The 26,203-nt window shown below is 42.7% G+C and overlaps 1 protein-coding gene across 1 annotated transcript; it reads right to left on the reverse strand.

Moving 5' to 3' along the window:
* Nucleotides 1-480: 480 nt before the first annotated feature.
* chd1 (chromodomain helicase DNA binding protein 1) lies at nucleotides 481-24,626 on the reverse strand. The gene is made up of 35 exons (XM_020649386.3): nucleotides 24,275-24,626; nucleotides 21,115-21,231; nucleotides 20,105-20,312; nucleotides 18,555-18,671; nucleotides 18,238-18,434; nucleotides 17,809-18,083; nucleotides 17,476-17,701; nucleotides 15,745-15,845; nucleotides 15,463-15,641; nucleotides 15,180-15,304; nucleotides 14,839-15,055; nucleotides 13,857-13,946; nucleotides 13,546-13,736; nucleotides 13,014-13,202; nucleotides 12,713-12,875; nucleotides 11,827-11,979; nucleotides 11,646-11,717; nucleotides 11,407-11,556; nucleotides 10,028-10,176; nucleotides 9,796-9,892; nucleotides 9,616-9,711; nucleotides 9,356-9,532; nucleotides 9,104-9,264; nucleotides 8,985-9,026; nucleotides 8,769-8,902; nucleotides 7,975-8,113; nucleotides 7,735-7,885; nucleotides 6,352-6,474; nucleotides 6,104-6,247; nucleotides 5,693-5,989; nucleotides 5,475-5,594; nucleotides 4,916-5,094; nucleotides 3,642-3,793; nucleotides 3,197-3,551; nucleotides 481-1,974 (listed from the first exon to the last, which is right to left on the reverse strand). The coding sequence occupies exons 2-35, from the start codon at nucleotides 21,165-21,167 to the stop codon at nucleotides 1,692-1,694; spliced, it is 5,505 nt and encodes a 1,834-aa protein (XP_020505042.1). The 5' UTR covers nucleotides 21,168-21,231; nucleotides 24,275-24,626; the 3' UTR covers nucleotides 481-1,691.
* Between the last annotated feature and the right edge of the window lie 1,577 nt (nucleotides 24,627-26,203).

Raw genomic sequence — 26,203 nt, forward strand, 5'->3', positions numbered from 1 at the left:
GGCTATGGTGTCTGAGGCTTTCTCGCTCCATGTCCTATTGTTTACAGTGAGAAGACAGACTCAGAGGGCAGAACAAACACCTAGCTGTGGGAGTGTCACCCACCTGGGGGAGGGGTTACTGCCCTTTGTGATGTCATGAAGGGAAAATCTCCAAACGGCCTGTTTGAGTACACATTTTCTGAAAAGTGGAGCAGGCAAAAGACGAAGAGGATGGACTTGTAGACAGACTAGGGACACACTAGTGTTAGAGAAACATGGTGAAGTGGATTTTACAGAATATGTGACATGTTGAAAGCAAACGAAGATTAGCATCATATGCAACATCGCAGGAGAACTGTGCTAACAAAGCCATCTCTCATGTTAGCATTTAGCTTAGCATAAACTGCAGCTCCGCCCTCTCGACCCGTCTGTTTACGAAAACAAAACGAGGTGGTGGTGACGTCATGCTGAATAACGAGACACTTTGTGTAAGAGAGTTGGTACGAGTGAGTACAGTGATTGATTTTAATGGCTTCATAAACAACTATATAAAACAGTTCATAAAAATTCATGCACTTTCAGTGTAAATTCATTTTCAAATATAGAGGAAATTTATGTACAACAGTGTGAACCGTAACAGTGACTTCATTTAGTTGGGCTGGTTCACCACAAATATACTTGGCTGCATAGAAACATTGACATTATTATTGCCTACGTAGAAAACAAAACTAAAAGGTAAGAGGAAGGAAAAAGAAGTCAGAAGTCTAACTGTTTAAGATCTAACAGGCGCTTCTACGGAGAGAAAACAAGACAGTGATTTCAAAAAGTCCGCTCCTTTCAGCTCACTGATTCAAGAGACGAAAGAACTAAGCACTAGTGAGAAAAACTGAGTAAGAACTTTCCCTTTACCAAAAGTTACATTCTGAAAGCATTAAACGAAAGAACTATTGTACAGAAACTCACTCGGAGAACAACGAAAAAAGCCTGAGTCGATGGGGAAAAGTAGAGTCATAATAAATCCCAAAAGCCTGAGGAGAAAAGACCACTGATTTACTATTTTACAAAAATTTACAACAGCATTATTGAAGGAAAAAAAAACATGATACAAGTTGCTCTAAAAAAAAGAATCCAGGTTATTTTTTTTTACATCTAAGATATGTTATTAAATAATTCACACCAGGTGGAAACAGAAAACCTGCCGAGGAACTGAGAAATGCTGTAAATGAGGTACTTCAGGTGGCTTCACCGCAACATCCACCTGCTCTGTGATTCTTGCGACGTCTCATCGAGTTAACACTTAAATAAGAAGCATGATTGAGAGACAGACGGACAGACGAACATAGAGAAACAGTCAGACAGGATCCAGTGTCGTGGGTTGGCGGGAATATGAGGCAGCACTCAGGGTCGACCGTGTACAGAGTTTAAAAAAAAGTTTATAAAAATAACAAAAATCCCAGCTGCGTGCTGTGGAGCCGCCGTCGCAGCGTTAAACTCTTAAATAGAAAAATAGGATTCTTTAATCTGCTGCCTGGGTGGAGCCGCTCCCCGGCGCTCGTCCTGCAGGTTCCCGAGGTGATGTCAGCTGCAGAGGGGGAGGAGCCGCGCTGATGTGACGGCTGCTCGCTGCTTCAGACAGCTGCAGGTTCAGTCCCTGTAAGGCATCTCGCTGTGTGTCAGTCTATGGCTGCTACGTGCAGACCCCGCAGCTCCTGCTATGTCTTGCGGCTGCTCCAGATCTGCTCCGGCGTGCTCTTGTGGTCCGACGAGTAGTCGAAGGGCGAGCGGTGACCCAGTGGGGAGCGGGAGTCGTAAGGGGAGCGCTGGTCTCGGGGGGAGCGCGGCCCGCTGGCCGAGGCTCGCTGTTCGTTCTGCCAGTCTGAGTGGTATCTGTAGGAGGAGCGGTGGTCTGAGTGGGAATGATCCTTCAAGTCTGGCCGGTGGTCTCTGCCAGAGCGGAAATCCTCCAGCTTCCTGTGCTTGCTGTCGTTGTAGTATCTGCACACACAAAATAAAACAAATATGACTGAGGTGGGGTTTTTTATGTGCAATATGAGTAATAAGCAATATTTTAAAAATAACTCAAATGACTCCTTCACACAGGCAGAATATGGAGAAAGTACTGGAGCACATGTGCAGAGGACTAACCTTTTGAAATATTAAAATGGGCGCGGTGTGAACATTTCGGAGAGTTCTACCTGCCCCTCTTTCTCTGGTGGAGTTTTTTTTTTATATTCATTTGGTAAATGTTTCTTTATTGGTACCTAGAAGTTGAAAATGGCGCTGGCGTTGTCAGCTCTTGGTCTTTTAGTGGAAAAAGAAAAGAAGAGGCGGAGGAGACAAATAAGGAGAAACCGCAATAATGGGTGAAAGCATGGATACTACAGCGGCATGCTCAAGGGGATTTCCTGAACCTGAGAGAGCTGGAGAGAAATGAAACCTCTGAACAGCCAATCAGAGAGAATCCTCTCACCAACCACCGCCAAAAAAAAAGCAGACGGGGGCCGACGGGTAGCGACTGGGCCAAACACAGGGCAACGACTGGTCACCGACGACCGGTCAACGACGGCCGACGATGTCCTTGGTGTGTCAGGGCCTTAAGACAGACACCCACTGTAAAGGTTTAAACATCCCGGCATGGCTAAAGTGCCTCATCTTGTGCTTGCTTTGTTAAGCAGTGATATAGCTGCAGGTACAAAAGTGTTTCTGTAGCGTTTTGTTCTCACCTTAGGAGCAACAAACCGACCGATGGAGCAGAGAAGCCAAAGTCTCCATTCAGAGGAAGAGAACATTCATGCAGAATAGAGCTTGCTTTACGCTGCAGCTGTGAAGAATTTGTTCCTCAAAATGTCCTCGGGTCACAAAGAAGGTGCTCAATGTGTTCTATATTTTTACTCAATCCTACACACTCCTTTCTGCTACGCCAAATACTCAATAAAAGATCCATTGTGGAGTCACACACAACTGAAAAATACACAATCATCTCTCAGGCTGTTTTATAAAGTTCCTCTTCCTTTAAACTGTTTTTAATAAATATGTGAGGTGTTTAAAGATTTATGTTGTCAGAGCAAGTTAAAGAAAACATACAGAAATACAAATGTAAGACTTTCTGACTCGTTCTTGATGTGAGTGTTGTCAGAGAGTTTACTTGGACATAAAAAAACGACGCTGTTACATTCAAAGGTGAGAGCAGGATTAAATGTGATGTGCTGACCCTCACCTGTCCTGTCTGTCTCTGTCCCGGCTGTCCTGTCTGTCTCTGTCCCGACTGTCCTGTCTGTCTCTGTCCCGACTGTCCTGTCTGTCTCTGTCCCGACTGTCCTGTCTGTCTCTGTCCCGGCTGTCCGGTCTGTAGTGGTCTCTGTCTCTGTGGTCTTTTCCGTTGCTGAAGGAGGAGTACGGCCTCTTCCTGGACTCTCCTCCTCCTCCCGACGTCTTCCTGTGAGACTCCGTGGAGTGTCTCTCCTTGCTGCCGCTGCTCTCGTGGTGTCGACCTGACGGCTGATGTCGGTCCGAGCTGCAGCTGTCTCTGCTGCTCTCGTCCTGGTGAGAGTTGTCCTTGAGCCTCTCGATGTCTGAGGACAAAGACAAGAACTGAATCAGAGCGAACTCTCTCTCATACTTAATGTCGTTACATCGTTAAGGCAGAGGGAGACTGAGCGTACCTGCGTTTTTGTAACCGTGTGTGTTCTGACTTCTAGTGTTCTGCTCCATGGCCTGGGCGTTCTCTTGCCTCTTCTTGATCGCATGTTTGTACAGTTTGTGAAGCTTTCTGGCGTCAAACTCGGTGAACTTGGAGACAAAAATCCACAGATTTCTGGAAGGGACGAATAAACAGAAATAAGAAAACAGGAATCTAACTGAGACACAGAGAGGTTTGATGTGTGTTGACAATAATATGACACAAAACTACAATCACTATGAGTTCTTCTTAAAGATGATAAATTATTTAATCTGTAAATTTGATGAATATCCTGCAATGAAAGAAACCTGAAGTTTACGTAGTGATACGTAGATTCTGCCAGCAGGGGGCTCTCAATCAATATCACGATATCAAAAGATGACGACAAGGCTAGCAGCTAGTTGCTAAGTTAACTTTAACAAAGAATAAAGCTGCTAATGTTTTCTCTGTAGGTCTTCTTGACACCGAGGAGTTGAGGAGGGGTTACAACCAATTAGGGACTTGAATGTTAGCTCAGTTTTTAGGTTTGGATTCGTTCAGTTTTATTACCATAAATAAATCAAGAGCTGAAGCATCCGGAGATCTCTCCATCTACAAACAAACTGGGGTATTTATTCCAGTAAAAAATTTAATTTTTTAAAAATCATTAAAAGTTTTTATACTGCTACATTTTTTTCCTTTTAAATTGAGCACACAGGGACAGAGGCTTTCTAACAGTGAAGAGACTCGCACAGTTGTAAAGTCATCAGTTGGGAATGAAACGTCCACCTTGCAGGAGACGCACTGCAGATTATTTCTGCTTTAAGATCTATCTGTGCAGTAAAAAAACTTCCAAAGTGTATCATTGTTATAATTTTACAAACTTCATTTATCCCTGAGGGAAGTTCTGGTTTACACTCTTATTGAGAGACATGCTTCCCATACACATCGACCCGAAACACACACACAGGACCTGTGGACATGCAGGTTATTAATGTAGAGATGTCAGAGTTAGGCTGCCACACAGGGATCACACCAGATCTGCTGGGGGTTCTGTGCCTTCTTCAAGGGCACCTCAGCAGTGCTCAGGAAGTGACCTGACACCTCTCCAACTTCTACATTTTTAATTCGCACCGGAACTTGAACCAGCGACCCTCTGGTTCCCAACCCAAGTCCCTGCAGACTGAGCTATAGCCATCTTTAAAGTTTACTTTACCCAGGCCTCACTGCTGATAAGCTTTATTTTTATTGAACTTATATTAAACTCTGTGTTCTTACTTCCTCCACTGCTTGATGAGGTCGGGGTTTGAGTACTCCTTCAGACACTCAGTGATGTGGTCTCCGATCTTGATGAGGCACTGTCTCGTGTGTTCCAGCTGCTCGCGCTCAGACAGTCCTTTCTCCGGTCTGTCCAGCTGCTTCAGAGCCGCTTTCACCGGCCGCATCCTCTCTTTACACTGAAACACACAAGTCAAATGAATAAAAAAAAGCACATGTTTATTTAAGCTAGAAGATACAACATGTCGAACCTCTGCTGTCTAAGAGTGCTGATCATCCTTTGGTGAAGGATGAATTTAATGCAGAGAACATGTTAGCTACAGTTCATTCACTTGTAACATCAGCTAGAATCTGCCATAAGCTAAATTTCCCAATAATTTTTACATGAGTTTATTGTGTAAATCTAATTTCATGAATCTCAGAGCAGACCGAGCCTTGTGCCCCTCCTGAGATCTCAGAGACCAAATGTTCTTCTAAATGTTTCTGTGGCATTTTAGTCAAAAGGATCCAAACATAAAAAAATAAGGTTGTAAATAGCAGGAGTATCGGTGTAACGTACCACACTGAACGTCCTCTGGTCCAGTTCCTCAGACTCCTCAGATACTGGGACATTCTCTCCACTTGCTGTTATATGAACGGGACCATCAGAGGCTTTCTTCGTTCTCTCCTTCAGCTCGTTCTGCAGAACAGGATCCAGAATTCATTAAAAATCACCTCTTTTTCTTAGATAGTAGTGAACAGAAAGTACGATTTGTTGCAGTGAGAGTAAAACATCACCTTCTCCGCACTCTCCTCTTGTTTGTGCATCGCCTCCAGAGGTTTGATTTCTTTTCTCTCTTTGGGCTCCTTCTCCTTTGTGTCCCAGGTGTCCTCCTTCTTCTCCTTCTTGATCTCTTTTTTGACCTCTTTTCCTTTCACCTCCCTCTCCCCGGATGAAGAAAGCTCCTCCTCCTCGGGCTCGTCATCGTCCTCGTCGTTGTCTTCTTCATCCTCCTCTTCGTCCTCCTCCTCCTCCTTCACCACCACTCTGTCCGCTCGGCTCCGTCGGTTCAGCGTCTTCACAGGTGGAACAACCTTAAAAAAAAAAAAGAAGTCAAGTGATGTTACTTATCGTCTGCACTCTGACAACAGGAAACATTTGCTCTATTCCACAGCATGAAACAAAGTCCTCTTCGTGTGTAAACATACCTTTTCCTCCTCGATTTCTTCTTCATCCTCTGACCTCTTTTCGGGCGATGGCTCTGAGGACGTACTCTTCATCACCTCCTCTGTCTTTGTCGGCTTCAGAGTTTTGCTCTTTTTACTTCTTGGTTTCCTCTTCCGTGAATTAGCCTAAATAACAAAGAGTCGCGGTATTACACATGCCGTTAAATCTTTATAAAACGTCTTATGTCTGAGGTGCAGATGGAGGTGGACTTGTAAAATAACGGACTCACCGTCCCTGCTTGTTTCTGTGCCTCTCTCTTGGCCAGGTCTTTACTCAGCAGCTTGATGAGGTAGTCTGCTCGGGTCTGCAGCTGTTTGGCCTGAGGCTTCTTGTCTGGGTCGTCTGGTAAGAGCTGGTCAACAAGGGACAGAGTTCATATTGGGGATCATCAGGGAGAAGAAAAACTCATGTTTGAGATGAATATTAACCCTTTGAACTTCACACATAGCTTTCATCATTATCCCTACAATCTGAATTACCATGTTTTGTTTTCTTCTTGTTGTGATCACGTCTTAGAACATTTTTAAAACGTGTCATATTTCCATAATGTTACAATTTACTTAGCAGATGCTTTTATCCAAAGCGACGTAGATCAGAGAGTAAGTTCAACACTAATCCATTCATACACGGCCACCGAAATGGGAGCAATGCAGGGTTAAGTGTCTTGCCCAAGGACACATCGGACATGTTGCTCAGCTGGGGATTGAAACCTCGACCTTCTGGTTGAGAGGCGACGACTCTACCAACTGAGCCACTGGCTCTGGCTGGCTGTCGTTTGGAAGCGCTTCGATAAAGCACTTGTGCCCGAAGAATGAGGAATGAGCGTTGCTATGCGTCCTGTCTCTATGACAAAAGTCTCTTGACAACAGCCGCTGTATGACTGACACTGCTCCGTGGCTTTTTACTCTATGTTTTATATTTGAGATATTTTTTTGCCCTTCACTGTGAGAATCAAACCCAGGATGCTGGCCCTCCTACTCTGTCTGGATGAGGAGATTAATATTGATGACCTCGCCATCACAGCTCCAGGACAATGTGGGTACACGACACGATCCAGAAGAGATGAAAATGAGAGGAGTCACGACCAAGCTACAATATGATCGGCCTTCTGAAAAGTTCTCAAGCTTAAACGCTCTGAGCGGCCGCACATCAAAGATGGAGCACTCAGACAAAGGATGCTTTGCCTTTTCTCCGGGTCTTTTCTCTCTCCTCTCCGGGAAGAATTTAAAAAAGGGAAGCAGGCACTCAGAATAAAAACGGCAGGTGGACACAGGCCCAAAGCCGGGTTCTAGTTATTAAGGTATTATTTGACATAACTTATAACCGAGTAAGGAAACTGGAATCTTTCATGGCGAGGTCACAGCTGACTGTGTGTTTGACATCAAACATAAAGGTGAGATAGTGACATCAGCAGTGAACGTACAAATTGATGTCATGAAACATTGAAGCCTTGGCTCGTGGTTGATTGAATGCTTTTTCTTTTATCTCTTTAATTTTGTATGTTTTTAAACAGGATTATGATTTTAAAGGGTTAAAATCATGAGACAAACATTCAAAGTAAAAATATTAGGACTTTAAATATGAAGCTCATCAGACATGTGGCTGTCCTCACCTTGTGTGTGAGATTGAGGTCGGGGTCCATCTTGATCATCTCCCAGCTGCCGTATCCGTACTCATAGATTCCTATGAGGAGGCTCGAGTCGTCCTCCTTCCCCCACTCAATGTCAAAGTGCGCTGCCTTCGAGTGGCATGGAATCATATACCTGTTCAAACAAACGCAGAATTAAAATCCGGACAATGTTAACACTTTCAGTAATGGATAAGAAATCTAAGAATTGCCCAGCAGCCTTACTTCTTCCTCTCCTCGGGGTCGGCAGGAATGGCTTTGTGAAGCGGAGCCAGCTCTTCTTCGTGCGAGATCACAAGCTTGGCGTTCACCTGGACTCCAGAGATCCTGAACGTGGGACCTTTTACCTTCCCTCTTCTGCCTCCTGGTGGTCAAACAAATGGAAAAAAATAAGCTTTATTTGGCATTTAATGTTGAGAGACTTAATTCATTCTTTTAATAAATGTTTAAAGATTTATTTTTGGGGTTTTTGTGCCTTTAATGTAGAGATAGGACAGAGAGTGTTGGAAATCAGGGAGAGGGAGAGAGGAGAGAGAGAGAGAGAGAGAGAGAGAGAGGGGGGGGGGGGGGGGGGAATGACGTGCGGGAAAGGAGCCACAGGTGGGATTCGAACCTGGGACGCCCGCTTGGAGGACTATAGCCTCCATACATGGGCCGCGCGCACTAACCACTGCACCTATAATTCATTCTTTTTCAAGGCAAAAACAAGGCAGGTGTGTCCAGACAAGATCCAAACACATTTTCACTGATTGCAGGATCATTTGCAGTGTAGCTACAAGCAGTAAACGAACACACTACATGCAGCAGTGAGGGTGAGCTTCTGATGGCGATGAGCCCAGGAGGAGGGGCCCAGTTTGAATGTTGTGCTACATTAGAAGCTAGGGCTGCCCTTCAAACCAGATCACCAGTTTGATCATGGGGTAATTAAAGCGGTGCTCAAACTTTAACTGCATCCTCGTTTTAACCGATTTATCACATGATAGGGAAATAACAGTATAGCTGAGAGATCTGATGGTTACCGGAGGTTTTCTCTGGTCCACAGGGGTTTTCCCGTAGTGTCCTCACACAGCCGTTATGAACCGTCTCTGCCAAACGCTTGAGGTCGTGTTCGGACTTATCCACAAGTTCAGCATCACGAGCGATGGCATCCAACCTGAGTGAGCAGGACATGTGTTGAGGAGACTGTGTGGGACTTTATTCATCATTATAAAACATTTAAAAAAAGGTAAGCTTACCTTTCCAGTGGTCCCCCAAACTTCTTGTAACTCTTGACAAACCTGTAAATAATTCAGAGACGTTAACAGGAGTAAATGATGAACAGCCAAACTGAGGGTTCAGATGTTTATATGTTCACCTCCTGATCTCAGCGTCACTGAAGCCCTTGATGTTTTCTCGTGGAATGGTCCGCGGTCGTCCTCGTTTCTTTGGCCTCTTTCGGTCCGAGGGCGAGTCGCTGTCGGAGCCAGAGTACCGTCTGTTCCTGCTCTGCCGACCTCCACTGGAGTTAAAGCTTATCTGTAAACGATTGGGACGTTCATGAATATAAACAAAGTGCCTCTGATGAAGCAGCACACGTTCTGTATATCTCACAGGGCTTCTGGTGTACCTGTTTGGCACAGTTCCTCATGCGTGGCAGCAAGTAGATCTCCTCCAGCTCCTTCTGTCTCTCCTCCTCCTCCATCCGCCTCCTCTGCTCCTCGGGAATGATGTCGTCCCAGCTCCTGTGACTGCGCTCAGAGTCCATGTCTATCTCCTCCTCCTCCATCATGGTGAAGTTGGCCACCTGCACAGGTCAAATCGACACGTTATTAAATGTCAAGTTGTTAAAGATTTAAGTTTGTTTGTTTTGTTAAAGTTTGTTTTTACCTTAAACTGAGACAGAAGCTCTTCTCCCACTGTGGACGGTCCGGGGTCATTTTCTCTCGTCTCGGCTCTTTTAAGGATCTCGTCGATGTCCATTTCCTGCAAAGCGGAGCAGGACATGACAAGATGCTCCAAAACATATCAGGAGAAACGTGATAATGTTCACAGACAATGTCTACATACCTGAGGCTCCTGCTCCTCCCCCTCCTGCTCTTTGAAAAGCTCCTCAGCACCAAACTTCAGGATGGCCGACAGCTCCTCTTTATTAAACGGTGCCGAACTGCATGCGAGAAAAACAACAACAACAACAACAACCTTTTAGAGCCATACAAACACATTTCACAGCGCGATGAACACATTAAACATTCAGGTTAAGAAGAAAAAAAGAGGAGAAGAGTCAGTTTGTGTTGCTTGCCTGGAGGGGGCAGCACCCGTGTGGAGGACAGTTTTCCCCGTGGTGTCCATCCTCTGAATGACCAGGTGGTCCAGCACCATCTTTTTCTTCGCCCTCTCGATGATTTCCTCCTCCACCGAGCCCTTCGTCACCAGGCGGTAGATATTCACCTGTCATGTCACAAACAGACAGAATTAGCACACTTTAATATCTCCTTCTTTTATTGATCCTATTGTGGCAGCGCTTTCTTTGAATTTCACCCTCATACACTTTATGCTTTGTTGTGTTTCTCTTATTTTTACTGTGATGAAAGAACAAACTGGAAACAGAGTTTCCTTCAGGATGAATCAAGTTTGATCTAATCTCCTCTCTTAATTTAACACAGCAGCATGTAAACACAACCTGACAGTTTATAATCATTTATACAGCAACTTAATTCAGGGGCACAAGATCCAGATCTGAGGAAGGCTATAAAGATCGTGGGGGGAATGTAATGAAGTTCATTTACTGAAGTACAATTTTGAGGTACCTTTAAATCCGGAATTTAAGTCGCACCGATATCTAAGACGCAGTCTGATTTTGGAGTATCTCCCAGAGAGAATAAAGGTCTAAATTGTGTTCCTGCTGGGGCGCTGGTGGCGCAGTGGTTAGTGCACGCGCCCCATGTGTGGAGGCTGTAGTCTTCTAAGCGGTAAAGATAATGGATGGATGGATCTTTTTTTAAACTACATCATTGTACTCCCCTACAGTGAAGGTTTATAGAAACATGTCTCATGATTTCATCTACAAAGTGTTATTATTAGTTTGGAGGCAACAAAAAAAGATACAAAGATAGGGGGCTCCACAACGTGCGACCCAACAGCCCACCCGTCCACCTGTTTTTAGGGGTTTTAAATTGTCTTGGCTTCTTCCACTGACTCGGTAGGCTGTGAAACTGAATTGCCCTTCATGGATTCATGAAGTCGTCTGAATCTGAATTTGAAGCAATCGTGATATTTAGACTTTATGGCAGTATCATGTTGACACAAGGCGCTGTGTTTCCACACTTTGTATGATCAATTATTACTTTGTTATTGTAAATATTTATAAAACTTTCTGGCACTATAATGATGAAAACATAGTCAACAGTGATTTTTCAGACCACTAGATGGTGCTGGGTTTGTTTCTGGTGGGGTCAGCAGAGGTCAGGGTCGGTGGGATTTGAAGGAAGTTGTTTTTTAAAACCAGGAAAGCACAATATTTCTACAAGATCAAAATACGAGTTTAAATATACTCAATAGGTTTGCTCAACAGTTGCTCCTTGCAAAAAGATGCAGGGCTATCGATGTGTCATCATAACATGAAGCAGAATAAATTTTAAGAACAGAAACTTTTCAGTGTTTATCACGCTAGTTGCTTACCTGTCTCTTCTGTCCGATCCTGTGCGCCCTGGCCTGAGCCTGCAGGTCGTTCTGAGGGTTCCAGTCTGAGTCAAAGATGACGACTGTGTCAGCCGAGGCCAGATTGATCCCCAGACCGCCCGCACGCGTCGACAGCAGGAAGCAGAAGTCCTGAGAACACAAGTGAGGGTTCATAATAAGTAAGAGTCTTTGTTTATCCAGTTAAAGCTGCATAAGTGTCGACGGGGTGTTAAACTCACCTCTGAGCCCTCAGCGTTAAAATGATCCAAAGCCTGCTTCCTCATCTCTCCTTTAATGGAGCCGTCTAATCTCTGCACAGACGAGCAACATTTGTAACGTATTAAAAACCGGTATAGGAGCTTCTGTGTTATACATGTTGACAGCCTGTCAGATGGTCATGTGAGAAAATTGTGCATGTACCTGAAAGAGGAACTGCCGGCTCCTCAGATAATCAGCCAGGATATCCAGCATCCGAACCATCTGAGAGAAGATTAAGACTCGGTGTCCTCGCTCCTTTAAACGCACCAACAGTTTGTCCAACAGAACCAGTTTCCCACTGCTGCGGATCAGATGCTGTAGAAAAGATTAGAACAGTTCCAGTCAAATTTATGTCAAGACAAAACGTCCCATCTGCTCTGGAACCACAGACCCTAAATATTAATGGACGTCCCTGACTCTCCGTCAACCTTTTTAAGCCTCCTGAGGAACCGCTACACCGGGAATGCCTGTGAATCAAATAAGCTACACGCCTAACTCTGGATAACAAGAATCATTTTTGGCTGTGGTGTGTATGTGACTTCCTGCGCTCCTGCAGCCAGCCTCAAGCGAACACTTAACGATCGAGGATTTTACTTTTGCTGCTTGGCTGGAACATTCAAAGTCCTTTATAGCCTTTCATTGGTTTCTTCTGCTGCCAATCAAACATGTCTGTTTTTCTTTTGTCAAACTTTCCTTCCTTTGCCTCTAACTTTCTGCGTATTCTTCTGCGATTTTACTGGAAAAGGTGTTTTTGTCAAACTTTTTGGGCTTTTGCCCCACTGTCACTCAGACACAGGTTTGAGCTGTTTCAGCTTTCTTGTTTCTTCTTGTGTTATTGAATGTTTGATGTGCCAAAATAACTTCACACTGGACACTGAACTGTCTTGGATCCTTTGCGGAAAAAAAATCCTCCACTATGCAGACTGACAGAGATTGCTTCTTTGTGAGTTAATAAGTAGATTTTTGTTTGTAATTCAGAAGAAGGTTGTAAAGAAAACCAGACTCTGAACTCTTAAATCAAGAATAATACAGAATGAATCAAACTGACCTGGAGAGCTTCAGCTCTGTTGAGGAACTCGTTGTCCTCCGGAGGTTTGATCAGGTAGCAGTGGTTACAACACTTCTTCAGCTCCATCATGATGTTCAGGAAGCCCGACGTGCTGCCTTTGGTACCTTTACTCAGAGCCTTGTAGTTCCTGGTCAGGATCCATCTGAGCAAAGACGCACATTTGTTAGTGGCAGAGCAGTTTCAAAGAAGTTTGAGTGTGATTGGAAAAGTAAATGTAAAGACAAAGAAACAAAACTCCTTTATTTCGTTTGAGGATTGAAGGTTAGCGTCCAGCTCTTACTTGTAATACTGTTTCTGGATAGCACTCATCTCCACTCGCAGGATCTGCTCCACTTTGGCAGGAAGAGATTTCTCCACGTCTTTCTTGACTCGACGCAGGAGGAAAGGTTCGAGTTCTTTGTGCAGACTGGTGTAGCCCGAGTCTCTGCCTTTACCGTGCTCCTCCTCGAAGATCTCCCAAGAGTGAAACCTTGAACAGAGATATATACGACTGTGAATCATTGTGAAAACCTTGTTTCATTATTCATTTCATTTTGTACAGTCTCAGAGGATTGTTTTTATGATGGCGTCATTCCACTTTACATGTACATATCCTTTGTATGGGAATTTTAAGCAACAAAAGGCTTTGACATTTTGCACAACATATTTGCTTCAGAACACAGATAACTACTTTAAAGTTAGCATGTGGCAAGCAGACAACTACAGTGTAACGCGACAGAATTTGATATTACACCAGTGTAAGAAGTATTTAATGAGACGTCTCTGCAGCCAGGAGAGAAATGGGTCAGTGTGCAACAGGTGATATGACCTACTTCTCAGGCATGATGAAGTGCAGCAGGGACCAGAGCTCTTTCAGGGAGTTCTGCAGAGGCGTTCCTGTGATCAGAAGCCTGTGGTTGGACTTGAAGTCGATCATGGTCTTGTAGAGGAGGGAGTCGTCGTTCTTCAGTCGGTGCGCCTCATCAACACCAATGAAGGCCCAGCTAACATTTCCCAGAAATGACTGCAGACACACACAATCGGTACAGTTCTCACATGAGCTAAAATCCCACCACAGAGCTTTAGAAATGTAAAGAGATGTACCTTATTTAAAAACACATCAGTAAATCAAGGAGATGCTGACCTTGTCTTTGAGAAGAATCTCATATGTTGTGAGGAGGATGTTTAACTTCAGTCTCTTGTTGTGGACATGCATCCACTCGTGTGTCCGGATCTGTTTCAGGAAGAGGAAAGAGGAAAGAAAAAGTTTTGAAGAAGCTCATGTTTGGGTTACAGGCGTTGCCTTTTTGTTCAAATGTTTCTCATATCAGGATGTAATTGGCAGAGGATGAAAAAGCAGGAAAAATATCCCATCACTAAAAGTAGAAAACATTTCTTTTCCTGCATTCTGATCAAAGTCTATGTACCAGTTTGTGCCTTTTCTGCAGCACTTTATAATCATGAGCTAGACTTTTTTCATCTACCTTTAAAATCTCTCCGTCAGTGCTCATCTGGCTCAACTTCACACAATGATAAATGCATTCAATGGAATACTTTTACAAACGTGAACTTTCAGAGTTCTTGTGCTGACATTACCGCCTCCCTCCGCTTCAGTTACCTAAACAACACACCTCCCGTTTTAAAATTTCCTCCACCATGACGTCATTGAAACAGATCAATGTCATGACACCCTGCACCACATTCATCGTTAGGAGCCATGTAACATAAAATCTGCGACATGTACAGGAGCGGTAGAGCGCGAGTGCAGTTTGTTCATTTGTTAATTATCTCCGATGGCCATTTTTCACCCATTAAAAAATTTATTCAAAAACAGGCGACAAATAGATCAAGGAGGCTGTAAATTTTTGGGAAAAGCGATCATGGATCATCTGTCAAAGTTTTGTGGATCGGGGCACCAGATAGCCCAGCAGTCACGTTGCACACCCCGAGTACAGGACGCTAAAGTCCTCCTCGCTGATACAAACTCTGCCCTGTGCTGCATCCCACCCCCTCGCTCTCTCCCCCTAATATGTGATAATCTGAACATCCGGAATTCCAGATAAATCCAGAAGAATGTCATCCCTGTGAAATATAAACAGTATGTGTGTGTGTTTGAGCCATCGTACCATGTTCCTGCTGCCTATGTCTCCCAGATAGACGACGATGTTCATCTGAGGGGCCCACAGCTGGACTTCCCTCTGCCAGGAGGTGAGCGTGGAGAGAGGCACGACCAGCAGGAAGGGTCCGTACAGCTGGTGGTCATGGAACATGTAGTTCAAGAAGCTGATGGTCTGGATGGTCTTTCCTAAACCCATCTCATCGGCCAGAATGCAACTGTTGCCCCTATGACACGAGACAGAAATGAAGAGAGCAACATGGTAATCTTAGATTGTGACGCTTGGACATAGTGCATGTGATTTCAGGACTTGTAGAGAAGCTGAGAATTAAAGGATTGTCTGAGTCTTACTTGCACCAGGAGTGGGCCATCCAGTTCAAACTGTCCAGCTGATAGTCTCGGAGCTCCAGCCCGTCTCCTCCGATGTAAGATGGCTGCTTCTTCATGGGCACAAACCTCGGTCTTTGTTTCAGCACCTACAGGAAGGAAAGGCAGCTTGTGAGGTAGGTGTTCAAACCTATGAGGACTTGAGGGCAGCCAGGGGAGATAGTTTGCAAAATCCTGATTATTTCGCTTGAGCATTTCTCTATTGCAGACTTTTCTTACTGCCAGCAGCCACTTGTTACTGGTTTACCTTGCAGTCTCTGAATGGAATGGATTTGGACTGGTTTCTGCACATGTAGTCGTCGATGCACTTCTGGAACTTTTTGGAGATCAGAGCACCGTCCTCCCAGCTGCACTCCGAGTACGGTAAACCCTGCCACTTACACAGGTAGTCTGGGTAACCTGCCGCCGACTTCTGATTTGAATGTCCTGTTTGAAGGGAGAGGGGGTTAGTTACATAAATCCATTGCATTTAAATACGGGTCTGTTCCGTTTCCTATAAACCAGAAGTGATACAGCGTAGGAAACGTACCTATGATTCTCTCTACAAGCTGGTACTGAGAGTGAAGGTCATCCATCAGTTCTTGCTGACAATTGAAATACTCGATATCCTCCGGTGAAGCTGCCTTTAACCTGGGGAGAAGAAGTAGAAGTTTTACAAAATGAATCTAGTCCTGGTCTAATCTGGGACTACTACATTTCTCATATTGTTGCAAAGGACAGAATATATTTGACTGTTGTCTCACACTCTAAAGAGTGTTTCTCCACTATGATGCATTATGTTATCAGAAATGAAGGCATTAAGTGCTTGAAATAGTCAGAAGAAAGTTGGTTGACACTTTGACTCTGCTCCGTTTCTGCTCACTTAACGTATAATAATAGTGAACTGTTAGTGAGTGTGATCTATCTGTCAGCAGCTACTCAGTAACTGTCAGCTGAAAAAACAAACAAACAAAATAAACGTTGGCTTGCAAGACCACCTTACTGACAAACTGAATTCTTCCTCGTGAACTTTAGCAACAATTGAGATGATTCTGCAGGCGAGCATGATAGTGCGCCTTCAAACAATCCAAAATGCAGCAGACCGGCTTTTAACAAGAACAGACAAATTCACTCCAATCTTAGCCTCCCTTCACCGGCTCCCTGTTGATTTTAGAACTGACTTTAAGATTATTTTAAGGCTCAACGTGGGCTGACCCCTTCCTATGTTTCTGAGTTTTTAACCACTCATGAACCAGACCACAGTCTGAGGTCCTCTGGTAGAGCCATACTGGTTGTTCCACGGTCCAGGCTGAAAACTAAAGGGGACAGGGCTTTTGCTGTTAGAGCCCTCAGACTTTGGAAAACAGCCTGCCAGAGGAGATCAGACCTGCAGAGTCTGTCCCTCGTTATACTTCACCACTTAAAAATGTATTTTACAAAAATACTTTCACTCTGTGATTTCGATTTTATTTTCTATTTTTGTTTTATTCTATTAGTCTGATTTTATTGTCTGTTTGAAACGGAACAGACCCTTATTTAAATACAATGGATTTATGTAACTAACCCCCTCTCCCTCCCAGTCTGTCTCTTTGCTTTTATTGTATCTTCTGAAGCACTTTGTTACTTGTATAGAAAAGTGCTATACAAATAAAGTAATATTATTATTATGCTCTCCGAGCACTACAGGAGTATGCAGATGTGCTAGTTATTTGATAGCATGTAACCTCGGCTAATAAACAGCTTATCTCATTTCTTATAACAGAGCTTTTATGAGTGTATCTCAAACACTAGATTATTTAACAGGTGTGCATCCTAGTGGCACCATTGGCACTTTTAAACATCAACATGAAGTTTGATAAGTTCGGACGATCTGTGAGTTTGTCAAAAAGCGATTTAATGCTAAATAAAGTGATTCAACCTTTTAGTCCGGTCTTCATACTGAAATAAAACATGAATCTTACTTTTGTTTTGATATACAATTGCCTAGCATTTTTGTAAAGAAATGTGCAGATATGCATGTAACAGCCAGGAAGAGTCAGCCACAGAAAGGTAGAGATCATGATATTTTGGTTTTGTTTCTCTCTTTGGTAAGGATCCAAATGTTGAGATTTAGGTTTTATTTTAGAGTGGAGATGGTGAGGATAGCACGCCAGTCCCTCTTTGTTTTCATTGTTGTCCTGTCTGTCTTTCTGTGACTCAGTAGTCAGTGTGAAATATTTTAGGTTTATATAAGTTAAAAAAAAAATGCATCGAGATCTTTGTTTTTCAAACAAGCTCTTACCATCTCTTCTTCTCTTGGTCCTTCTTCTTGAAGTTGTCCAGTTTCTTCATGCCCTTCACGTTCTGTAACTTCAGCGTCTCCTCCGTCTCCCAGGTGTTGTGGATGTGAGCCCAGTTCTTCCACTTTATCAAATACTGGATGTCACCGGCCTCTTTGTTGGAATTGAAGTTGGCGTTTGGGTCCCCGTCTGCTTCAACAGCGTATACAGTGGTAACACTTCCTGTTGCTGTGTGGAGAAAAAAAAAGAAACTGAGTAAAATATTCTCCAGCTGTTTGAATGCAAGGTAACATTTGGAAAGGATGATGTTAATTAACCACAAATAAAATACTCACCTCTTTTCCTTCCTATCCTGCTGTCCATCACTTTCTCCAGTGTTTCAAACTCGTCTTCTTCGGGCTGCGGCACATCTTCACCCAACACTTCCACCAGGTCGTCTGAGTCCGTCTTCAGCTCGTCGTCCTCCTTGTAGCTGACGTTGACGGTCGCCTGCCGCCGTGGACCTGCTGATGCCATCTTCTTGTAGTTCTCATCCTCGTCTTCAGATGAGGAACCCTTCTGTGTTTTCTTCTTCTGGTTGCTGCTTTTCTTACCGTTCCGAAAATTCATCCTGAGACAAAAGAAGAGGATGAGAAGTTGTGCATGCACTGAGTGACAGTGTTTGTGTTTTTAAAGATGATATTCAAATTATTGGATCAGTCTGGGAGAGTGGACTCATTAAGTGTGTGTAAACAAAAAGTCATAAAGAGGAATGGTATGCCTACTTTGTAGGAGGCTTTTTGCTTTTGATTTTGTGGCTGGGCTCGTAGTCTGATGCCGTCTCATCGCTCTTTTCCGCTGCTGATGAATCTGATCCAGATCCACTCCCAGATCCAGAACCCGATCCAGAGTCAGAGGAGCCGGAATTTCTTCTCCTTTTGGATCCACTCGATGAGTCTGAATCATCGCTACTCGACGAGTCCTGGCAAAGACAACGACAGAGAAAATGCTCATGAATAATCAACGTATTCAACATCCCCCCAAACTGGATCAGTTCACAGTTTAGAAGAAAGAGCGGCACAGGGATCAGTCCAAAACCAACCTCATCCGATCCACTGTTCGAGGAGCTTGGTCTCTGTTGCTGCTGCTGCTGCAGCTGCTGTTTCCTGAGCATAGCCGATCTTTGCACTGCGAGGATACTTGGGTTGGACTTCCAGAACTGCAAACAAAGAGTACAGTGGAAGATTAGCCGAAGAAACGTGTGAACATGTTGAATAAGCTTTCACATGACAAGAGCTGATCAAGCAGTTGAACAACCAAAAAGACTGTGTGCCACTAGGGGAAAGGTCAAGACATCTGAACTCTGAGTAGGGCATGTCATTATTTAAAAAAAATCCACGACACGCTCTGAATTTCAGTTTAAAGACACAATTTGATTTGATTCAATTAACACATTTTTGAGGTACACTAAGTAAGTGCTAATATTTACATGTACACTCATGTTCTACTATTGCACTGCGCTTCAGAAGAGTCCTTCGTACTCGGCTTATTTCCCAGGAACATTATAAAGGTTAACTTGCTGGTTAACAGGGTATAAAAGTATATTAACAATAAATATATTAATTAATTATGACCAGAAACAACGCAGGAGAAATCAGCATGTACTGTTTGTTTACAACATACATCTTATAAAGCGCTCAGACAGATCATCAGTGATGTATCCCGGGGTCACGGGGTGTTTCGGGTCACGAACATCAGACACCCTCACGCGGGCGACCCAGCCAAGGCTGATCAGACCTCTGCTTGTGTCTGAGCAGCATTCCTCCACGACTTGTTTAGAGTTGTCACAAGACCAGAATTTTAAGCCGAGATATGATACTAGTAAATAATCAACAGTAGTGATACCCGTTTCTAAACCACTGCAACAACATAGAAGTTTGAGTCGCCCAATATTGGGTACATTCTACAAGTTTGCACGCAAACGCCAACACACTGTCTGCATTGCATTGTACCGTTTTGAGACTGAAACATTGCCAATATATTTGTGCAATTCAGACTGCTCTCAGTAAGAGACATAACATGTTCATCTGTGTGAGGTGCCAGAGAGAACTTAAAAAGTGTCAAGTCTATGCCAGCCTGTGAACTTAAACGGACCATGACTTTTGGCTCTCTTTTCCCGTGACAGCTTTGAATCAAATTGTGACTTTTTTGTAGTTGTTTGTTCAGTTTACTTTTTGATACCATAGATCATACAAAAAACAGAAATTATATCATTTTAAAACAGTTGGTCTTAAAAAGTTTCAAAAATATTGACACCAGTTGTTTGTATATGTTGAATCAAGCTTCATAAATTTGCCTTTCTGTTATGTTGTGATATACAAGTCAAGTTTTAAATGATTGCTCTGGACATGTTTAAAACACATTCTATAAGTTTTCATAGATTTTAGCATGAGAAAGTTTCAGATGTTAAGTTGCTGCAGAGGATCAAAACAATGCTAAGCCTACTTTGCAGTCACAAAAACAAAAAAAAATAGATATTTTATGAAAACAAACTCTGAATAAAGACATGATATATTAAACATCTTCCAGTCAGAGTAACAGAGTCATCATCACCTTTCATTATTTCTTTAAATTCAGATTTTTTGTTTTTACCTCAGCTCCGTCAATGTTTGACTTATTTGGCGTCTCGCTCTTCTCCTTGGATTTCTCATTGTCGGAGTCTGACTGGCTGCCGGAGTCTGAGCCACTACCTGAGTCACTGCTCCCTGATTGGCTGCTGCTGCTGGAGGAGCTGGAACTGGAGCCTGAGCCGGACCCTGATCCTGAGCCCGATCCAGAACCGGATTCATCATCAGAATTACTGTCGCATTAAAAGAGAGGGACACAGTTTTGCATGAGAAATCAGAAGATTAACCGTCAACAAATCAAATCAGAAATACTGAACTTATTCAAAATCTGACTTAACACATTCAAGAAAAAGTACCACCCCTTTTTAAGGAGTATCAACATGTTTTCCAACATTTAAAACATTTTAGGGAGGGTTCAGCTTGGCATGACTTCTGGACTGTACACAAATAAACACAGACGCCTGAAAGTGTTAAATGTATGTAGGCCATACATTGATACGACAAAATGTGCAGCCCTGGAATACATTTAGAGTACACAGCTGAGTTAAAGCAGCTGGAGAGCCACTGAAAAGGAAAAACAGTTAATCACCGCTCGGTTTGCACCACAACTCAAGCCATTGTTGTCTTTCAATGCTGTGTGTTAGCTAATTACAGTTTTGTTTAACCTCCAATAATAAAGATCTTGAGCTAATTTTTGCTGCCTTTACAACTTTCTAGAATTGCAAAATCCTGTCTCAACGTAATATATGCTGATGTGGCGGGTAAATAAAAGTGTAGTGTTGAACATCATCACTGTAAACAACTGTGTTGTGACATTATCCATCAGATGTCACTTTATGAATTCTGCATTTCAATGCTAACAAACATATGGCTGGGTACTCTAGAGGTGCTCTACTGTCCGTCTGCTGTGTAAAATAAGGGTCAGACATACAGTTACAATGACATTATTATCAGCATCACCTGAGACTACAAAACTGATTTCTATAACCCCAAGCGAAACTACTATCTTTTATCTGAGATGAGTGGGTGATTTACCTCGATTCTCCACTGCTGTTGCTTACACTCTCCTCCTCACTGCGTCCCGCCATGTCGAAGTCCAATAATAAAGACTTCCCCTGACAAACCTGCAGTCGTATCTTTGACGTGGTTCACCTGTAAGAGACAATTTTATAAAACATTAAAATAACAACATTCACAGGTTAAATGATTAAATACTTCACAGCAAGTCAAAATAAATCAGGAGCCTAACACAACAAGCGCAGCACAGATTACATCAACATGGCGGCAGTGTAAGTTTGCTTTCAGGGCTATGTGTGTGTAGCAGGTCTCACAATAACAGAGTGAATCAATTAAATGTACAATTATTTCAGGTTTGTAAATAAAGCAAACTTATAACACATGTTATGACTATTCACTCAGGTTCTTTCACAGTTATTTAAAAATGGAGATGAAGAACACATGAAAAACTAGAAAACTGCTCGTCTTTATGTTTCACCTGCCGTTTAAAGATGTACCCAAAATGAAAAAGAAGATATTCTTCATTAATCCCGCAAGGTGATATTCTATTTTACACTCTGTGTGCATGTGTGTGTATTTCAGCCTGTGTGTGTAGCATCTTCAAAAACAAACAGGATCCTTTGGACATGCACTAATGGAGGGATGTCAGAGTGCTCCTGAGCTGGTGGGGGTTCAGTGCCCTGCTCAAGGGCACCTCGGCAGTGATCAGGAAAGGAACTGGCCCCTCTCCAGCTACCAGACGATAGTATGATAAATGGGTTCCTTCCCTTTTACCGTACTATGGTGCTCAAAATGTTCTATGCTTCAATACCACCCGTTCTAAAACAATACAAACTCCGTTATACTAATGATAGTACTGACTTTTATCAAAGCAACTCATATTTTTAACCAAAAGCTTCTGCGAATGAAAAAGAAAGAGAGGGAGCAATGTCTACATTTTATCAAAATAGTTAGAATAGTTTTTTACTAGTATCGTATTGAGGTTTAAAGTTCTGGTATACGGCCAATCAATATCTTATTACCAATGTTTGTTAAAAAAATTCCTTGTATGTGTAAATGTACTTGGCAATAAAACCCGATTCTGATTCTGAATATACACAAACATGATTGGAAATCCTCCGGGGGGAATGTAAGGACTTCATCAAAAGATAAAACACACTCCAGTGATTCGTCTAGAAACAACCTATAAAGTTACTTTTGTAAAAGTTAAAGCACTGGACAGCAAATAATAAACTCCCAAGAACAAATCATCCTATTTACATTAAATAAATTCACGTCCAGCTCGGTAAAACATCCCTGACCTGCTTACCCCCGACATCGAAGTTTAACCTATGAAATGTCCCTGTGGCTGTCAATACGCTGTCGCAGAACACTTTTTTTAAAACATTATTATTTCTTTAAACGGTTTTTATTGCTCTCTAACTTTTTAACATTATTGTTACATCATCTTAAATCTCTGCTCCTACATGTCTCAACTCATGTTGCTTGGGTTATTATAATGGTTCTAATGATGGGTCTTGTGATGGTTGGGTTAAATGTGTTTGTTGGGTTATTTTGTTGTTGTTTATGTTCTTCTGTGTTTGGGGTCTTTTGCTGTATGTCAAAGCACTTTGTAAACCCGAGTTTCTAAATGTGATATATACATTAAGTATTTATTTTACTCAAAAATGTCTGACGGCATTTATGAATAGTGCCTTAGTAATGAGTTTGTCACCTTATCAGATGAATAAAATAATTCATGACTTGTGAATGGAGAACAGCACAGTTTGAGTTTACATGAAACTTCAGCTGTGTTTGTCCCCTGAGCTCTGAGGCCTATCAGGCCTGCATATCAAAGAGTATTTTAACATCCATTCAAATCTCCGTAGTCCCTTTGAACGCCGGATAAATCCATTAACCGAAACCAAGGCAAAAACTAACTTCAGTTATCGCTATTTAGCCAAACTTGGTGTCATTTTAGCCTCACTGTAGCTCAAGTTTAGCTTCTAGCTAACTAGCTTACGCCGGTGTTATATCTCGTCCAGCTACCCATCGAGATGTGCCCCCCTGCAGCTATGAGCAGTACAGGGTGTAAAATTCACCTATCGAGTTATGCTTCCTCTAACAGCTAAAATACAGGTTTCATTTCTGTTAAGTATATTTCTTACAGTGAAAATGCAGCGACAGGTGGTGTTTCAAAATACTTATGTGGTGTATCAGAGATAAATGTCCATCGAGATACATTTCCCCTGAAATCTTACATAATAGTGTACCAAAACTTGCTCCCCATACTCTGACAATGCATATATAGTGAGAAGTAAAGTGATTTAAATTGTGAACTTGTTCTGGTAGTCTAATTTGGTTCGCCTCTGCTTTGGTTTCGCGCTACGGTAGCATCTTTCGACAAGGCAGCACTTCTCGACATAACACCGGCTAATGACGCCGACGTTAGCAATTGGCGGGGTACGTTAGCAGTAATGTATGCAGACACAACCGACCCGCCAGACGATATTTCATCATCAAATACAAACAGAAATCCAGCAACAATCAAATCCTCATCAGCACCTGGAGTTATTTAAAGATAATCGTTTAATTCAAACACTAAACCTGTTTACTACGAGACAACATAACCGTGAACTGTTAGCTAGCTCGTTTATGTGATGCTAGTATTTTGATGTTTAACATTTTTAAGACTCGTAAAACAAGAAAAGCTTCATGCTTGGTTGTGTTTTTCATCATCTGCGTTAATGATGTGTAAAAACCGAGACAGACAGAGAGGTGTTTGGATCTGAACATCAACGTGTGTTTAATAAACATCTTTTAGTTGTCAAGGAAAGTAGCTTTATGAAGCACGAGGCTAGCACGAGAGCTAACAAATGACAAAACTTTACGCTACTTCGTGTTAGCATCGAACCACCGGGACGTCCGCTTTCCTGCCGGAGTCCTTACTTGGCCTCTTTCGTTTGGCAGTATTTTACTATGCAAATGTCTGCGCAGGCAGTGAACCACGGAGTGCAGCTTGGCGTGTTTATTATTCATTATTAAAGCCACAAACACAAACGAGCTAACATAACTTCACCCTCTTCCATCTTGTTTTCATTCGCCGCTCACTTCTCGCGGCTTTTACCGCATCAACATGCAGCGTTAGCTCACTTTCTGGCTGAACCAGGGGAACAAGTTACTCCACAGTGTATGTTACCTGAAAAACTCCAGTGAAAATGATGTCTTAATCCACCTTCGCGGGGCCCTTTTCTTCTTTTATATCACCAGAGAGCTAGCAGCCGCTGGCAGCTAACGCTACCGTACGCTAGCTCGCTAGCTATCTCCCAGTCAGGGAGAGTAGCCCCGGACGGTTCAGTTCAGAAGAACTTGTACAGTGCTGCTTATCCTCTCCCGTCAATAATCAAATAAGTCCCCCTTTCCGTTCGAGGTGTTACCAAGGTTAAGCACTCCACGGTCAACTGTGATTGTAGAAAGCTGGCATTTCAATCCAGGCTCTTCCGACAACCGGCCTCCGCCATGACGCCGTAGGGTTCACTTCTCTAGGAAACCCCGGACAGTGACGTCACGACCGTGCTCCTCTGAACTCTGCAACAGAAGAAAACATCTGGCAGCAAAAACTTTAGACTGCAACACTTTATTCAGCACAGAAAAGGTGAAATACTATTATTTGCTCATTTTAAGCACAGCAACCGGACTGTGAAATGTGCAGGGTGGTCGAGGTGGTGGTCTTTGAGTTCTGGAGAGGTCAGTTTTGTAAGTGCTGATTATCATGTTTTGTTAAAGTAACTATTACATTTTCCTTTCATCTTCATCCATGTTTTATACAGTGTATGATCTCTATGCGGATATGGCACAGAGTTACTGTTTGTTTTGGAGCCTGGCCAATAATGATTTGTTTGTTTCTGCTGACCGTCACAGAGGTCAGGTTAAGAGTTGTTCAACTGCTTCTCCTGTGCTAGCACATGTTTCTTTAGAACAGTCTTTCAGTATCCTTTTATATAATATCTTCTAGCTTTTGAGTCCTATTTTTAGAAACAGTTTTACGGACTTACCTTTTTCCCTGACAACTATTTTTAATTATTCTTGAGTGTTTGTTTTTTTTGCAACACAGCTGTGTTTGATTGTCACGCTTTGCTCCTTTTCCAGAAAAAGTGCAATAACAGAGCGTTATGAGACAGATGTTAATATGTGATGAAGGTATGAGTGTAGACTTTGAGATCTTTCGGCAGCAGAAGAGTTTCTGTTAAGTCGGATTAGACTGACTTTTATTAAACCAGTTTTTGATTTACCGTGCATCTTCTTTACTTTGCTATCATTTTTACAACTACTTTAAACATTGCTTAAAATGTATCTTTATCCATTGATTTTCATTCTGCTTTGTATTTGTAGTTGTTTTATTAAATTCTTCCCTAACTCTCCCCCCTCACATCCTTACTCTTTATTTTAAGAAATCCCAGAAATTTGCGACAGGGAGAGAGAGAGGGGATTGACATGTAGGAAAGAAGAAGAAGATATACTTTATTAATCCCTTGAGGTGAAATTCAGTTTTACTCTGCTGTTGAACATGCTACACACATATAGGCTGAAACACACACACGGATCCTATGGACATGCACTAATGCAGAGATGAGTGAGAGGCTAGATCTTCATACTTCAGGTGTAGCTGGAGCTTTTGAACTCTTCGATCCTTTCACTCTTCATGCACCTCACTAGTTGGTGAAGTTGTGCCAGAAAACACTACTCTGCTGTTTCTGAGACTGAGGAGTATTGCAACAATATTCCTCTGATGTCAGACACATTGGGAGGAGAGAAGACGGTGCACTCATGAAAGAAACTTTGGGGTGCTCTGAGCGTAGTGGTTAGTGCGCATGCCCCATGTGCGGAGGCTGTAGTCTTCCAAGTGTGCGGCCCGGGTTCAAATACAACCTGTGACTCCTCTCCTCTCTCTCTCTCTCCCTGATTTCCAACTCTATCCACTGTCCTATCTCTACAACAAAGGCCCAAAAAGCCCCAAAATAAACCTAAAAAATAAAGGAACTTAAGATAAGATAAGATAATCCTTTATTTATCCCACAACGGGGAAATGTACAGTGTTACAGCAGCAAAGATTGCAAACAAAAAGTGA

Source organism: Labrus bergylta, chromosome 17 (assembly GCF_963930695.1).
Source record: "Labrus bergylta chromosome 17, fLabBer1.1, whole genome shotgun sequence".
NCBI lineage: Eukaryota > Metazoa > Chordata > Actinopteri > Labriformes > Labridae > Labrus > Labrus bergylta.